Source organism: Halichoeres trimaculatus, unplaced genomic scaffold, assembly GCF_033239565.1.
Source record: "Halichoeres trimaculatus isolate MK-OKI-2021-1 unplaced genomic scaffold, fHalTri1.1 fHalTri1_scaffold_6, whole genome shotgun sequence".
NCBI classification, from domain to species: domain Eukaryota; kingdom Metazoa; phylum Chordata; class Actinopteri; order Labriformes; family Labridae; genus Halichoeres; species Halichoeres trimaculatus.
The window spans coordinates 12,467,995-12,485,709 of NW_027437184.1; the positions used below are offsets into that span (position 1 = coordinate 12,467,995).

Consider the following 17,715-nt stretch of genomic DNA (forward strand, 5'->3'; position numbering starts at 1 on the left):
TTCTTAAAACATGAAAAGGTCTAGACCTGTGAACTTTAAAAAAAAATTTTTTTAGCAGAAACCCAACATCAAGACAAAATAAGGAGTCATCTTTACCCACCATGAGTACAGCACTTAACAGCATTTATCAAGTTACAACAGCAAGGAAAAACTTTCCTTTAACAGGCAGAAACCTGGAACTGAACCAGACTCATGTGAGAGATCTGCGGAGGTTGTGTTGGGGCTGGGGGGGTTGACAGAGGGAGAGACATACAGACACACAGACAAAGTCCATAGTTGGGCGTTGTAGCGATGGTTAAGGTAAAGCATATGGGCCCACAGCAGCAGGCCGTCCACATCACCAATCCAGAAGGACCTACAAGACAGACTCAGAGCCTCTCAGAGAGATGTTTGGTCAGTAACTATAATTGGACATTAAGATTAGAAGTTGGGCCGACAAATAGAGGAGAGAGGGAAACAGGAGCCCTGTGTGTTAGTTTCCTCCTGACACTTTAAACTTATAGCAGCGTAATTAAGAGCTGCTTCAGAGCTGATCCAGCTCTAACTATAAGCTTTAACGAAAAGGAAAGTTTGAAGTCTCCTCTGAAAAGTAAAGACCATGTCTGCCACTTGGACCTCAAGCGATCTGTGATTCCAAAGAAAAGGAGCCTGCTAACTGAAGGCTCGACCTCCCATACTACTTTTAGAGACCCTAGGTACGACGAGCAGGCCTGCGTGCTGAGAATGCCGCGACTGAGACGGATAATACAGAGCAATGAGCTCTTTAAGATAGGATGGCCCAATGTCATAAAGAGCTTCATAAGTCAGAGCTAACTGTTATATTGATGACTTTTCTACAGCAAAAAAAATGGAACCAAAGAATACCCTTCGTCTTTTTTTAAGTTTAAGGGGTTGCACTAATTTCAAGAACAATGAAGAAGTTATGCAACCAATTATACTAAAAAAAAAAAGTTTTTGAGAACAGTTTAAGCTCTTTGTCCTACAAACTGAAACATTTTTTTAATTTTCAGGATATTTTTTCATGATTTACATTTTGAATTCTTTATTGGGTTTAAGAGTCATGATACATACATGCCTTCTCTTTTAAATGTCTACTTAAAATATATTTAGTTTGCCATTTCTCCTCACTCAAATGTAAAAGAAATTAGATGTATACACCAGGGTAAAAACTTGATCTGAAAAATGAAGATCTATGCAGGCCTTTTGATGAACAAGCTTTTATTTTTACAGAACATATTTGTACTTCACATTGGTCTGTGAACAGCCCTCGATAAAAAAAAATTGTGCATTAAGATACCAACACACAGGACATCAACACATCAAAGCAGCGACATGGAGTGAACTGAGAATGTGTCCATTCATTCCCCACTTCTGCTTGGCAGCACAACCTAAAAAGGCAATAAATTAGTGACTTGAGTCTTGCAGTTAAATTGAGCTTTAAATATTGTTCTGAGAACATCAAGACGACAGTTTGTACCATGTTACAACATTCACCCAAACTTGTCCTCAGTGTTGGTGAAATCTGGAGTTTCTCAACACAAAGAGCAACGGACACCTTTCAGAGAACACAGACAGACATGTTTTCAGAAGTACAATGCATTTGAAATTACAAAATAGAAAACTTTGAGTTTAAATGCAGAAAAGTTACTGTCACTGACGGTTTCTTCAAGTCTGCAGAGGCCATGCAGTTTCATTACAGACATAAAGGCATTTTAGAAACCATCACCAAATAGACACAATCATATTTAACCTATTAACAGAGTCAGAGCTTATGCTGCAGAGGGGAAACAATCACGTACAGGATGTCTGCGATCCATGGGTGTGTTTTCAAGGACCAGATACTGGAGCCACAGATGGCTCCCATTCATATGACTGAAAGCTGTTTATTGATTGATCCCTGGTTGATGACTTTACTCATTAGTGTTTCTTCCACTGGTTCGGCCCACATCATGCAAATAAAATTAGACTTTCAGGGCTGTGAGAAAGTTTTGCAGCTGCAAGACCTTCATTGACCCTTTTGATATGGGTTAAGGTGTCCTGTCTACAGTTTTATAAAGGTGATAAAAAGGGAACTTGTGTTTTATGTACTCAGGAGAGTTTTTTTTATGTTAGTGTTACATTCAACTAGTTGCTGGAGCAAATCACTGGTACGGCTGCAGCCGCATCCACCTCTGTTAATACATCAATAGTGTCATATGGCAGTACAGTAAAAGGATAAGGGCCACAAATATATTTTTGAAGGTTAGATCAGTAAAATGTAAAATTCTAACATTTTTAACTTTGAATTAACAGTCAGGTACTTTTTTCTCAGAATTTTAAAAAAGTTTCAGACGTCTGGCTTACATCTCAAAATTCTTACAATCTCAAGATTCTGAGACTGAGGTGTGAATTCTGTCTTTTATCTCACAATGCTGATTTTATAGAATACTCACTTTAATCTCAAAATCCTGAGAAAGTGGGTCAGAATTAAAAAAAAAAAAAAAGAGCCACAGAAATCTCAAAATTCAAGAAAATTATCTCAAGTCCGAGAGAAGGGTCAGAATTCCGACATCGATCTCAAAATTCTAGAAAAAAAAAATCCTGATTCTAACTTCAATTTCAAAATTCTAGAAAAAAAACAACAGCCAAATTCTAACCTCAATATCAAAATTCTAAAAAAGAAAAAAGGAAAGAAAGAAAAAATGACAAAGAATTCCAACTACATTTCCAAGTTCAGGACGAAAACCAAAATGTTGATTTCAATCTAAAAAAAAACTTAATTCATTCTCAAAATTCTGGACAAAAATCTGGATTTAAACTTTGATTTCAAAACTCTTAAAACAAAAAACTGACTTAAATTGCACAAAAAAAATCTAAAAAAAAAAAAAAAAAAAAAGAAAGAAAAAAAAAAGAAAAAAACTGAGTCCTAACTTTAAATCTAGAGATCCTGGAAAAAAATCAGACTTTTAATTTATTTTTGAATCACTAGCCTATCCTTCCCAAATATTGTTCAGTTGCCCCAATCCCCATCCATACAAAGCGTAGTAATTATTCATCCACAAAAGTAAAGTGTATTTTACACAGTAGAGCTATTTCCACTGTGGGTATAAGGCCTTCATAAAGATCTTTGATGTTTTAAAATTCATGTATCTGGTCTGTATGGGGAAAACGTGAATTAAATTTAGTTAAGAAGTCCAGGTATGCCAGATAACACAAATGTTTTTTTCACAGATTATATTTTTGGCTTCATTCGACATGTGCAGGACTAACAGACAATTTCCACAACAATGTTAAATGGAGTTGGAGGTAAACAAAGTTACCTGTAAACAAACCATCACCCCTGATGCAGTGAAGTTGCAATAGTACACAGAACAGTAAACAGTGTCAATGGAGGTTCCTCTGTCAGTCTGTGTACATTAGATCCCTCTTTGTTAACCTCCTGCTGGCTTATCTTCATCACAGCCTCTGATTGTTAACACTGCAGCTTTAAGGATGTGTAAACTCCATGGTCCTGTTCGCAGGGAGTTACAGGAGGTTAAAAAAACAGACATAGCTTGGTGAGAAGTGTGAGTGTTGGTATGTCGTCCTTCTTCACCCAGAAGTCCATCCATTCCATAAAGTCTTGCAGCTCTCAGTTCTTGATGGCACAAAAAAAAGAACAGATCCAAACAGGTGCACACAGTCCAGCTTCACTTTTATTTCTGTATTTTGTATCCCAGTTCCAGATCTGAGACATCCAACATCCATCCAGCATATCCAGGTTTTACAACAGCTGAGGGAAAGGGACCATTTCTGCCTCCCTCCCTGTAGCTTAACATCAGTTGTTATGGCAGCAGGAGTAGAAATATGAGTCTTTCTTCTGGCCAAGGTCAACGTTATTTTCTTCTGTTGGAAAAAAAACAAACAAAAAAAAGATTAAATTAAGCAGGTTAAGCATCAGTTCAAGAGGTAGACATTTGATAAGGTTAAAAAAAGATTCAAGTGTTCAGCTTACACTTTTATATTTATGGATAAAACAAACAAGATGCTTCACGGTGTGTTTCAAAATAAACTTATGGAAGTAAGAAAAGGTGGAATTTGTAAAGAACCATGCTAACAGTTCGCCTTTTTTAAACTGCGGCTAAGCTACCCCAAAAGTACTTCCTTGCACTTGGGGTATTCCCCAAGAATTGCTTCTAAATCCAGTGTTTTGATATGCACAAGGTCCAAATACTTTAGAAACACATCCTTAATTCCTTAAACTGTGCAAATAATACACAGATCCTACATCATATGGCTGAAACAAACTGAATCCCATCATGTATTTGGCTCTAAAAAACATAATCTCTCTGTGATTTGAACCAAAATCCCCTTTTATCTGCCTTTCCTCCTTCCTTTAATTTTGGTGTTACACTGAAAAACCTTAAATCTAAGCAAGTGTTTATGGCTGATTTTAGTCAAAAAAATTGTGTCAGTCTTAATTTAAGCAACAATCATCTCACAAATCCATATGACTTATTTCAAGATATTCAAAGACCCAAATGATGCCGGACTGGTTGTGAAGAGTAAAAAAGGTATATAAGTAAGGAAGTGAAGTGACTCACCTGTCATATACTCAAAGGCAGTGCTATTGTAGTCCTCAGCAACTTTCAGGAATAGCTCATCTGTGAGGCAGAGGAGGGATGAGGGCTGTCAGTTTCTTAACATATCATGATCTGTTAAAAACAAGTTCATTCACAAGCACTACAGCACATAGAATGACTAAATGGGAAAAAAAAAGAGGATAAATACAATCTACTCTCTTCGTGTCAAACCTCTGTAGGAGCCAAACACGGACTGGTAATGATTTGTTTGGATTACTGAGGTTGACTAATCTGGTGGGCTTCAAGACAGTTAAATCTGCATTAGAATGTGATAGACACCTGGTGCTCCCAGCCCAGCCCAGCACGGCTCCAAATCACTAGCCAGACTCTTCTCTACTGTTGTGCCCAAATAGTGGAATGAATTACCTAACTCTATACGATCCGCAGAGTCCCTTTCTACTTTTAAGAGACGTCTGAAAACTCATCTGTTCAGGGAACACTTTTGCACTTAATCTGACCCTTCTCCTCTTTGTCCTCAGGGGTACAATGAGTCAGAAGGTTTAAGTCCCAGCTCTTAGTGAATTTTCAGCAGTAATGACTGACTGTTGTTGAAGGTTCAAGTATATTTTTGCAGCAATTAATTGTGGTTTGTTGACTAGATTATTCTACATTATTAAAAAAATAATTACATAAGTAAGTAAATAAAATTTTAAAAATCTTGCACTTAATGGCAGCATCTGCAGCCGAATAACTTGTAGCACTATTGTCGCACTAACTAGGTTTTCCTTCTGTCTAAATTCTTGCCTGTGTTGTCGCTTTGGACAAAAGTGTCTGCTAAATGAAACTGTAGAACTGTAGAGTCTGATGGGATCACACTGAGGGTTATTCCTGGACACTTTAACAGTCTCTAGCCGTTACAAAGGGTATTGACAAAAAAGAAACCACCTTTTGCAAACATCCTCTGTTCTCTGCACCCTGCTTGTAGTTCTTCTCTTCAAAAGATCATTGTCTGGATGTCTCAACTTGACCTCAAACTTGCAAATCACACTGTTTCCTGTGTCACAAGCCAACAAAGGTTACAGAATTTATATCCTTTGCTACATTAAAAAAATCCTCTTTCATTGATCCACTAATTTATGTGTTTATCTTTTTAATTCGAATTCAGTTCAAACCTGTGCTGATTTCAATATGTAACAGTTATGTTTTGAAACACCAGACCTCATCAGACCAGTGCTGTGACTTAAACAGATGCCCAGTTGGCATCTCATTATAGAAGAGAACAGTGTCAAAGGCTGGATTCAGCTGAGACAGATCTACTTTTAAATCTTTCTCAAGTCAGTTTTTCCATTTCACTCATTTGTTATCAACCTTTTGTTCTTCTTTTACAATAATCAACTATGTCAGCTCAAAATGCAGGTACATTTTGTTTTGGATCTTTAGGTTTCAGGATACTAAAGGAAACCCAGCTTCTTTGTGAACAGACGGTGGATTAAGACAGCTTGGACCAGTGTGTTAAATGTGGCCTTCAGATGACTGATGCTGTGACTCACCAACGTTATTCCCCGTTTTACTGGAGGTCTCAAAAAGCTGTGCGCCAATTTCTGTGAAAGAAGCCAGAACAGTAAGGTTAACTCAGGCGCAGGAACAAACTTACACACTCTGTTTTTCTTGGAGTTCTTACAAATCCTACACATGGCTCAACCATGTCTTAATATCCTTTAATCGTGGTCAGGCTTTAGTAATGTAGTTTCTCTCACAGAAGCATAATCTTAGAAAGTTCAATGTAACAGGAAAACTCACTTCTTTTCAGATTAATGGATTAACCCTACCCCTGTCACTCAGCCAAAGTTAAGCTGTATATTTTTTCACTTTTCACAAAGAACAGTTACACTGACAAGTAAGAGCCTTTGGTTACCTTCAGCAAAGTCCTGAGCATCGTGATAATCAATCTGACGTAGGCTCCGATCTCCTACGACCAGATCGTTCTTAGTGCCGCACAGGTAGATCTTACAGTGCTGCAGTAACACACACACACAGGAAACAAAACATAATGACTGTGTGAAAAAAAATCAAATTTCAATTGACTCTGATGTATGGACAGCTAGTAAGATTCTTGTGGTGTTTTTCAGAAACCAGCATAATTTTTTTAACCAGCTGGCACAAAAAATTTGAGGGAATTCTTTTTTCTCAGGTCATTTCTGATTCAAAGTGACAACAAGAAAATCTTGACACTATTTTAGCTAAGTTTGTCAGTGCCTTCCTAACAAATATCATTCATCCAATCACTTCTTTTGCACTGCCCAAGCATTTTCCTTTAAACATCTTTATCCATTTCAATTTATTTCTCAAGCATATATTAAAAGTGTGTTCAGACAACACTCGGCCTATGACAAGAGATCTTCTTCTTCTTCTTCTCTTAAGTGATTTTTTTTTTTTCATAAATCAAAACAGGGAACCAAACTTTGAATTTGCTCTCTTTACCTACAACTTCCAACTGCCACCTATGAGCAGTCACATGTACAGGGAAACCACTTGGGCTGCATAGATGCCACAGAGCAACAAAACATAACCACAAACTTATGCTCCTTTTAGCTGGACTAGAAAGAAACCATAAAGTAACCAAGAGATCTGATAATCTGTTTGGTATCTGTTAGGTTAAAATCCAGAAATGCTCTCTTACTTCCTCACAGTTCTGCAGCTCCTTCACCCAGAAGCGAGCTCGCTGGAAGCTGCTGCTGTCAGTCAGATCTGAAAGACCAAAAATGATTAAGAACAACTGGATTTAGTCACCAGCTGCAGTCCACAACATTTTTTGAGCGTGTATGTTAAAAAAAATCACATTATGCACAAAACAAGAAGGCTGATTTTCAAACAGACGCCTTCTTCACATTCTGACGGTTTTTCCACAGCAGACTCACATGAAAACTGATAACATGTCTGGCTCAAACAAGGTGTAAATATATAAAACAATACAAATTCCACTAAAACTAACAGATGGGAAACAGTGATAATATGAATGAGCAGTGTGAGTAATCCACAAGGAGAGGCCATCGGTTTTTCCAAAGTGACAAACTTCCTCAATGTGGGAAAAACAGTCACTAGCCACTAGGGTAAAACTGTGGAGAAAAGATGGACAAAGAGAAGGACAAACAGATGGGTTTTCAGTGCCGCATTGATCCAGTTGAAACCAGTAGATTTACCGTAGCAGACGATGGCTGCTCGGGCTCCTCTGTAGTAGATTCTGCTCATAGCTTCATAACGCTCTGATCCTGCCGTGTCCTGAGAAAGAAAAGGAATAGAAACGCTCATCTACAGTAAATTAAGACACCAGAGTGTTAACTGCTGTCTGTTTGACTCTGTTATATTTGTACATAGTCGACATTCCTACAACCCCCATTCAGGCTTTAAATGTAATCCTCTGTGGCTCAAAACAAATTTACCCTCACACCTGTAAAGTTCTGGACTGCTGAGTAAGCAGAATCAGTGTAAGGGCAAATTTTGCATTATTTGTATCATTTGTTGAAGGTTTTTGCAAACTACATTCTACATCTACTTTATCCTTTTTAACCATCTGTCTTAAGTCAAACAATGGAAGAAGGGCTTAGAAGAATTTTTACGGGTTAACTCACAAGAACTGTTTATTACTAAGTACACAGACTCAAAATGCATATCAGGTACATCATATCTCACTCACCCATATCCCCAGGGTTATCACTTTCTCCCCCACCTGGATAGGTTTGGCAACAAAAGCAGCACCGATAGTCTGTCAGGGGGAGAGAGCAGGTGCAGTGAGGCATCAGACAGGGAAGGAAATATTGGGAGTCTCTGGAGACTGTGGGTACTCACAGTCCGACCCAAGACAAAAAAAATCAAGCATTTTCTCCTCCTCTAACAAAAAGCTCATGCTGAAATCTTAGGAATAAGAGGGATTTGATCACATATTAAATCCAACTGGCAGAGAGTTTGTGAGGACTCAGCTGTTTATTTGTTTTTCATTAAAAAAGATGACTAAAAGTAGATGATAATAATTAGCTTATTTATCTATTTATTTCCTTTCCTTGTTCTGATTTTATACCTCTTTAATTTCCCAGCTTTTAACTCCTGATTTATTTTCTTTAAATAAATATCTGTGTGTGGTGGGTTGATGACTTTTGCTAAAACTTACATATCATATTTGTGATAAACTTTGTTGTTTTGTTAAACTTAATTAGACCTGAACTAAGTCAAATTAAGAATGTGAATGAATAAGAAATGACAAAATCCACAGGTTGTTGTGTGCTACATTCACAGTGCCACTTTCAGGGTCAAAAAGTTGTTCCTTAAATTCAGAGAATCTAGTTTAATGTTTACTCAAGGTGTGATTCTGATAAAAGTGAAAATATGCTTCAGCTAACCTTTCTGATTTTTTTGTAAGGGTTAAATGGTATGCCTGTGTTAATAAATAACTTTTCTAGGTCACTCTATGCAGAAGACAACTAACAATGATACTGCAGTAAAAACAATATTTGAGCAAAAAGCTGAAATAAAAATTTACTATCATAAATATGTAGGCTGTGAAGGGGTCAGAATACTCCCATTCCTGGAATCACTGGAACACTTTGTGCAAAGTTATAAAAATATGATCTTAAAGAGGACACATACGCGGCATGTCTGAATCGGACATGCCTCTCGTGTGTTTTATCTATGAAAGGCATCTGCTCCCTCATTTCTAATAAGTTATTTCATGGTCAGTATGATCATTAACTCCAGCCTCTATGATCATAAACTCCCCAGGGGTCAATTTAATAATAACTTCTTTCATGTATTTGCAGCGTGCAAAGAGCAAATCAGCAACGGCCTGAAATGGAGAGAGAAGCAGAGCAGCTGACACTCACGTTCTGATACGGGCCGACCAGGAAGCGATGATGAACGTATCTCTCCACCAGGCTGGTCTTCCCTACACTCTCCTTTCCCAGCATCACCACTTTGGCATCCACACGCATCGCACTCATAATAACTGGGATTAGAAAAACCCAGGATGAGACCACAAGAACAAACAGAAACAGTAAGGAGTTAATGTAAATGCTGCTCCATGAGCTGTGTGCTGAGACAGTAGTAGAGTCAAAAATACTTCTTCTGATTTAAAAAACTTAACTTTCAAATCCTTTTACTTCCTCTTGTTGTCTATATTCGTATCGTATATCAGACCTGATTATGAATAATATATTGCCACACAGCAGAGGTTGAGTGGAGTACAGTCATCTCTTCATTTCATTGCTTCATAGATTTCAAAGATTTGAAACCCTGTTATTACAACAACATAGTATTTACCTCATAACATTAGGTGAGGAATGTGATTGAAGTCAAAACTGAGTCTACTGGTGTGTCAAATATGGTGGTGAATGGTATTTTATAAAATAACATAATAACTTCTGTTTTCAATCTGAGCTCAAAATGTAGAATAGCTGTTGCCTTATAATTAAATAAATGTTGTTGGGTTGAGGTTGTCCGTTTATTAGAGATGGTTTGTTTTTTCTTAATTTCAACATGTTTTAAAAAGAAGAAATAAAAAGTTTACAAAAGTTTAAAATAAGACAAATCTTATTTCATCATATCTGCCTATCTTCTTTCATTTGAAATACTCAAATATCTAAAGCCACAGTGTCAATAACAAAAAAAATTACATTGTTTAGTACATTTAACAAACCCCACAAATCAATCCACAGACTGTTCTACATTTACTTGTCACAGTTGTTGCAGCACTCGGTTAAGATTGCAGCCCCTTAAATGTTAAACCTTCCTGTTTGTTACAGGATGTTGATGTTAGTTACAACTATTTTATGTCTTACCTTTAAACAGTATTTGTACTATGTTAAACTCTACCAGGTCTATAAACTTTGAAATGACACTTAAAATATACTCTGATGCTGTACAAGAAAATAAAATAAGTACAAAACAGTGTCTGTATCTACAACCACTTGCAGTGGATCTTTGATTGTGACAAGAATATAAATGTTGTATAAGCTGTTACTTCACCAGACGAGTCTCATTCTTATGTTGTTTGGGTTCTTCTGCTTTTCTTTCTATGACTCACTTTGTTACCATTGTTTTAGAGATGCTATATATTGAGCTTTTGAAACCAATACTAAAATCTTATAGGCAAAACTAATGATCAGATGCTGTCATTCTAAGGTTTAATTGCTTAAACGGGCTCCTACACTAAAATTTCAGTTTCAGGTCAAATTTTAAACAGACTGAAAGCAAAACTGAAACGTTACATAGTGTTCCCATCCTGTTCAATGACGTTTTTTTTCTATTTGTGTTTTCCCACCAATCAGTGGCTATTGTACTTGATGCCAAACAGAACATTATGAAAAAAAGTATTCAGTCACACCAGAGATATTTAGTTGCACCATCTGAAAAAAACGTTCGCTTTTGGTAAATTGGGTGTTCACAGCTAACCTAGCTAACTTCAGCACTAAAAAACAAGCACTCATAACTCACCAACTAGCTGCTTGTCTCAGAAAATCTTTGCAAACATCTGATCCTCCGGGAGCAGGGGCCAGACTGTGGGTGTCATCCGTGCACAACAAACCTGTTTTCAAGCACATACAGTCACAGCCAAACTGCTTGTCATCTCTGCCCAGCCTCGCTCAGCCGCCGGTTGCTGTTGTGATACTGAGTGTCAGCAAAGCTACAACAACGTTACTGCCACTGTTGCGCAACGTACGACGTCAGTTAACGTAAATAAGGTATGAGAAAACAGTAAAAAAATAAGCTTGCTCTGCTGAGCTGTGTTTGTTTAAGTCATGGCGGAAATCAGCTGATCGTAGACGGAGCTGTCAAACGTTTCTGAGGTGGAAATAAATCATATCTGAGCTTTGTTTGTTTGGGTGGGAACCAAAATGCGACAGAGCTTGTTTCCAGGGCCGGGAAGTGCCCCTGTTGCATGCGACAATACCGGATGCATCGACCTCTCTCAGATTTTGGGTTTTAATTTTTTTATTTTATTTTATTTATCTTAATTCTATAAGTTTATTATTTTATTTTATTTTGATTCTTAAGAACAGGAACACTGAAAATTATCAATCAAAAGAAAAAAAAATACAGTTACTTGAAAGAATTCCTTTGGTACAATATGATTATTATTTTCTCCCCTTGATTAACATTATTTATTTATTGTATATTTTATTGACCTTATTTCACTTCATTTTTTGTTGAACTGTTCCTGTTCCCTCCCTCCAACAAGCTTTGTATATAAGCCTGTTAACTGAATTATATCAAAAGTGTAACTATGGTGTGTTTTGTACATTTATAACCAAGTTATATTCGTAAAATGGCCCAGTATTAAAATGTTTTTCTAAAATTTATCTAATTATGTATTCATTCAAATACTGAAATAGTAGGTAAACATGGTGTAGAAGAAAACATTGAAATAGCATTATTACCACCTAATTATAAAAAAGTCAATTACATCTTTACACCTAGAATATGAGTTTATAGATTTATTCTGCATTTATTAATGACAGAGTTCCATGATAAACGAAAAAAAAAAAGAAAGAAAAAATCTCAGTTCATTTTATCATTTCAAATTGTGACAGCTATTATTATTAGTATTATCATTTAATGAGCCAGGTGTGCGTGCAAATTTTGTGTGTCCTATGTTATTGTTTTCTACTGTTATGTGGCAGTATTTTGATAATGGTAGCATGTTGACAGTGTAAAAATTAAATCCTTCTTAATGTTGCTCTGCTCAAATAACTGCTGGAAAAAAGTATTCGAAGAAGCAATTTGGGGAAGTTAGAACCTGTACAAAAGTATCAAAACAGGGTAGGAACCTCAGAGGCACTGATTTTGAAGAGTAGCACACTGTAATACCTTCCCTTTGCCATAAAAGCCTCTTAAATGTGGATATCCTGGATATCTCTGACAAATGCATAGAGGGCTGACCTAAGCAAAACTAGAGGTGCAAGCATTTAACTACTTACAACAGTTTGTTGTAATTTTATGTAACCTCACAGTGAAGTATTTAACTCAGTGATAAAATAATAACTAATATATAATTGAATAATTAATGTTATCTTGATAAAATTACAAGCATCAGGCTAATTCTATGTGATAATAACATGTGGAATGGGAGGTAGAAGATAACAAAACAGTTTTGTGTATTGTAAGAATAAACTCATGTCCTCATAGAAATGGATATTTTGGGGCACGCAGCTTCAAAAGCCTGATTGGTCCAAATTGTGAACGATGCCCCCGAGACTGCAGTTGTGATTGGTTGTGGTTCATGAGCTCCACCAGTCCCACCCTACTCACAGGCACGCACGGACTGAGACAGGATCCAACATGGCTGAAGCGGAGGGAAGCGAGTTAACTTCTGGAGGAATTTTTCAGGAGATTTTCACCTCCCCGTTAAATCTGACTCTGCTCAGCCTCTGCTTGTTTCTGCTGTACAAAATCTTCCGCGGAGATAAGCAGCCAGATTTCGGCGAGATCGAACAGCCGCTGCCTAAACTAAAAAAGAGAGATTTTACCCTCCAAGAGTTGAAGCCTTACGATGGACTGCAGGACCCCAGGATCCTCATGGCTGTCAACGGAAAAGTGTTCGACGTGACCCGGGGAAAGAAGTTTTACGGCCCAGGTACGTGAACGTTACCCTGGCATACATTCAAGGTGGTGGTACGACCTGTTCCAACGTCCATCTCCGTTGACGGACGTAACGTCATCAAGGGCCGCTAGCATGATAGCCCTGCGTATAACTGCTTTTTTCACTTTGTGACATTTTACTTCCACCATTCTTAATTAAAAGCCAGACATTTTAGTTCAGTCAAAGTTTTTAACTGGAAGCTTATGCCACACCCCCCTTTAGTTTGTTAGCTGAGATCCCGTTTCACAACAGAGGAGTTGCTGCAGCCTTGAAACCAGAGATCGTCTATTTATCAGATGAATTACCTGGTAGGTAGGAAAGGATACATAAATATGTAGCTCAAACAACTTATTATCAGCTTTAAATGTATATTAAAATTGAAAAACAACAAAAGTTACAACTCTTTAAGATAATATATAGAAAAAATATCTCGGTTTGGATATTTATGTTAGTATTACAGGTGTAAAATAGACATTGGTTGATTAGGTCAATGTGTGTGTGCGTTTGTTAAAGCCTTCTGCAAATCATTCTGTGATTTTGTGTTTTGACTTAGTGAGTCCCTAATGTTTTCCAGTCTGTTCTCACGTGTTGGTGTATATGAGTTTATATACCTGTCTGTCTTTTTTTTCTAGTCTTTTCCTTTCCAAAATATAGGATTAGCCCATAAATTTCTTCAAACACAGACAGTTTTCTGTTTCAAGAGCACAGTGAAGAGGTGGAAGGAATGGCTTGCCTTCAAAGACTTTTCTTTAATATAACCTCTGAAGTAGGAATCTGCTTTGTCATGCCTTTTTGTTTCCAGGAAACCCATACAGTGTTAGACCTCGCTGTTTTTATCATATCTCAGACTTTACCTCTGTTGCCTGTAACCTCTGGCCAACATGATAACTCACTGTCAAACAATCTTTCTCACTGCACTGCAAACTTAGTCCTGAGGCTTCAAATTCCCCAAATTTGAGCTACAAACGACTCATAATATATGTGAAGTGCTTAGTTTTCAGCACTGTTTTTCTGTTCTTATGTTGCTTAAATAGCCACCAGTTTATCAAGAAAATAAACTATTCTTCTAAAAATACCCCCAAACAGGAATTTTAGCTTCCAAAAGACCCTTTTTAAATGTCCTGTGATGTTGAAATTTAGCAGTGGGCCTAGTAATTTTAAAATTAGCAATTTCTGAAGCAATGCATGACTTGATTAACATCAGTGTATCTTTGTAAAACCTTACATGGATCATAAGTCAGCTTTCAACAGATTAGGTTTCATGTATGTGTTTTTGAGACTTTGTATTCTGGCCTTCTTGCAGAGGGGCCATATGGAGTGTTTGCAGGCAGAGATGCATCCAGAGGACTTGCAACTTTCTGCCTGGAGAAGGAAGCTCTGAAAGATGAACATGACGACCTGTCTGACCTGAACGCCATGCAGCAGGAGAGCCTCTCTGAGTGGGAGACTCAGTTCACCTGTGAGTATGCCGGGACAGCATCTAGTCTTTAAAAACTTGTGGACAAATGAAAAGACTTCCTAATTTTCACAAATAAAGACAGAAAGCTTCAGAAAATTCTCATCCAGAGCCTTTTAAAAGTTTAAAGATAATTCTAATATCCAACTTTTCTTGTTTGTTGGGAGTTCTTTAACAAGTGTTTGAGTCATCAAAGTATCAACAGACAGGAAAAATAGAAAGAAGTGGTTCAATAGAGTTACTAAAGCAGACCAACACCTCACAGACTGCCAGCTCTTTCCTTGAATCCATATCTGATTATTCATTTTTATCAAAACCAATAAATATTTTTTCACCATTTGTTCTTTTTTTTGTCTTTCCAGTAAAGTACGACTATGTTGGCAAGCTCCTGAAGCCTGGTGAGGAGCCCACAGAGTACACAGATGATGAGGAAGGAAAAGACAAAAAGAGTGACTAGCACCAAGAGGGAAACACGAGAGATGCCTTAATGTTTCTGTGAAGATTTTCAGCCTCCAGCTAAGACCGTTCAGAGAAACTTGCAGACATACATTCTGATATTTTTGAACCAGATTGACTGAATTCCATGATTGTAATTTGAAGGCTAAACAGCCTTAACATTTATATATTCTGTGTAACAAAATGGAGCCATATTCTAGTTCAGTTAACTTTCTCCTTAGATTCCTTTTTCAATGGACCATTTCCTGGACACAATGAAGATGCTTATACATCCTGTAGGTTAAGGGTTGTTATTATCAGCAGCTCTGTTATAAACTCTGATAATATCACTGATGCTGTCAACACAGGTTGTTCACATTCCCTACACCACATTGATTGGCTCAGCTCACATTAAAATTAATAATCTCAGGAAGTATTGCTATTAAAGAGTTAAGAAGCATGCAAAGGGACTAAACCGAGAGTAAATGAAAATAAACGTACAGAATTTTATATAAGCCAGATGTAAATATCAAAACTGCACCTATTCTGATCACAATTTCTGCTATGACAACTTGAGATATGAACTTGTGAAAATATAAAAAGCAAACAAAATTTGGAGCTGGAGCACTCTTTTAAACTTTTCTCAAATAAATTCTGTTAATGCTAACCATTTAGAAAACATCTTTGTCTTTAAATGCAATCAAGACATGTCTTGTGAGTCTGCACAACAATATCTGTGTATTCAATCTCAATTGGTCATCGAGGGAAATTCCTATGTTCAATTTCATTCCAACTAATTGTATACTAAGCACTGTTTGATGATAGTTTGTGTTTTTCTCTTGTGGGGAGAAATTGTTGTTGTGTGCTATAAATTCACGTGCATCTTCACTCAATCAAATGCAGAAAATGGATACATATTGGAGAGACAAACAAAAAGTATGCAGTATAATAATTTTCTGCTCTGGCAAATCGACTTTTGCAGGGTTACGTTTTTTTATGGCCTAAGTATGAAGAAATTCCAATGCCAATGAAGTCCCAGAATGGTGATCATTTTTGTTTTTTCGCACAAGATGAACATGGTAAACAAGGATCAAAGAGGATACAGGTTGCACAGAAAATGATTTTTTTAACCCCCACTTCAAAAGCTTATCCAATAGAAAACAGGTGAGCAGAAATCTTTTGATGTTTGTGCTACCTTATCAGAAATACTGATTTAAAAAAGAAAAGAAAAGCTAAGTTTACAGCACTTTTTTTTTTTTACAAGCAACTGTACCAGCTATGACAAGCTGAATCCTGGTTGGCTTCATTCATTTTTATACAGTTTAGTCCATGCCTAATACAACAAGATGTCAATGATGTATTGATATTGTAAAATTAAGGCCCCGTGTATCTCAGCCTCCATCCTAGATGAGGTAGTTCATGTTTTTGTACACAGATTTTCTGCTGTTTTTGATGATATTGTAAAGCTAAAAAGGACAATCCACAGAATTTTATCATCCAACCAACAGTAGTGAAATCATTTTGAGCCAATATTGCATATTTGATATCTACTTTTGTAATCAGCTTACTATTGTTCATAAAAGATGCTTATCCACAGTATACATTGTATATTTTCTGCGTTTGAGATGTGAATTTTATCGGTTCTTTGTACAAGTGGAATTCTGTCAAGTTTTGAATTGTACATTAGGAGAGTGATGCGCAATGATTTTATAAAAACAAAACTAAATTTAGAAAATTGCGGAAAATTGAGAGATAAGGCATCACAAGGTGGCCAAACCAATGCAAGCCCAATCTGTCATCTCAAATATTGGTTTGTTTATTGTTTATATGACACTAAACCTATTGATAGACACCTCCTGTGAGAACAACACCTTTCTCCGGCCTATGGAGCTTGATAGTTTTTATTCCCTCCAAATAAGACACTACTTCTCCACAATAGTCATGTTGGTAATTGCATGCTGTTTGTGTTATGTTCAACTCACAACAGCTCAAAAATGAAACCTTGTATCATTAGTATTCTACAAGTCCAAGGCTTGTAAGACCACTGCCCTCTAGTCCACAAATCGGATTTGCAGAAACTGTTTACGAGGACCTGTAGTCAATTTTTAACATGGAATTCTTTGTGGAAAAAGATTCTGTTTATCTGACTGTGGAAAACTGCAGTGTTGTCACATCTTTTATAATTTTTCTTTTACAAAGCTTAAGTGTAATTTTAAAACAGATTAAACAAGGGAACAGTGCACGTACAACACAAACTTATAGCTATAAGTCTGTTGAAATCCTGAAGATGCTTTTTTCATTTAATAAAGACATGTGATAAATGAAACCTGTTGGTTGTGAAGTGAAAATTACCTGTTATGATATTAAGAAATGATAAGATAGATGAATTGAAGATTGAAAACTTCAGCATGATAAAAAAATATATATAAGAATTGAAGAAAATGTCATCGTTTATTAAGTATTGTAAAGACTGCAAACAGACTACACATACAGGTATTTATTTACAAAGAGGTTTACAATCCCAGACACAGGCCCACCCAAAGGCCTAGACACTGATCATTATAACTTAATGTTTGTTTTTATCTGATGGAAAAAAAAACATAATGTCCTCTCCATGCCAATCATTTTCTCACCTGCACTCCTCTGTATTTTAT

At 36.7% G+C, this 17,715-nt stretch overlaps 2 protein-coding genes across 2 annotated transcripts; one reads left to right on the top strand and one right to left on the bottom strand.

Moving 5' to 3' along the window:
• Positions 1 to 2,828: 2,828 nt before the first annotated feature.
• rab24 (RAB24, member RAS oncogene family) lies at positions 2,829 to 11,446 on the bottom strand. The gene is made up of 9 exons (XM_074672778.1): positions 11,025 to 11,446; positions 9,416 to 9,537; positions 8,236 to 8,304; positions 7,742 to 7,820; positions 7,222 to 7,289; positions 6,457 to 6,556; positions 6,092 to 6,142; positions 4,563 to 4,622; positions 2,829 to 3,864 (listed from the first exon to the last, which is right to left on the bottom strand). The coding sequence occupies exons 2-9, from the start codon at positions 9,530 to 9,532 to the stop codon at positions 3,797 to 3,799; spliced, it is 612 nt and encodes a 203-aa protein (XP_074528879.1). The 5' UTR covers positions 9,533 to 9,537; positions 11,025 to 11,446; the 3' UTR covers positions 2,829 to 3,796.
• A 1,378-nt stretch (positions 11,447 to 12,824) lies between these two features.
• On the top strand, positions 12,825 to 17,379 carry pgrmc1 (progesterone receptor membrane component 1). The gene is made up of 3 exons (XM_074673113.1): positions 12,825 to 13,164; positions 14,474 to 14,629; positions 14,989 to 17,379. Exons 1-3 carry the CDS (start codon positions 12,870 to 12,872, stop codon positions 15,081 to 15,083), a joined length of 546 nt encoding a protein of 181 aa, XP_074529214.1. The 5' UTR covers positions 12,825 to 12,869; the 3' UTR covers positions 15,084 to 17,379.
• Positions 17,380 to 17,715: the final 336 nt, after the last annotated feature.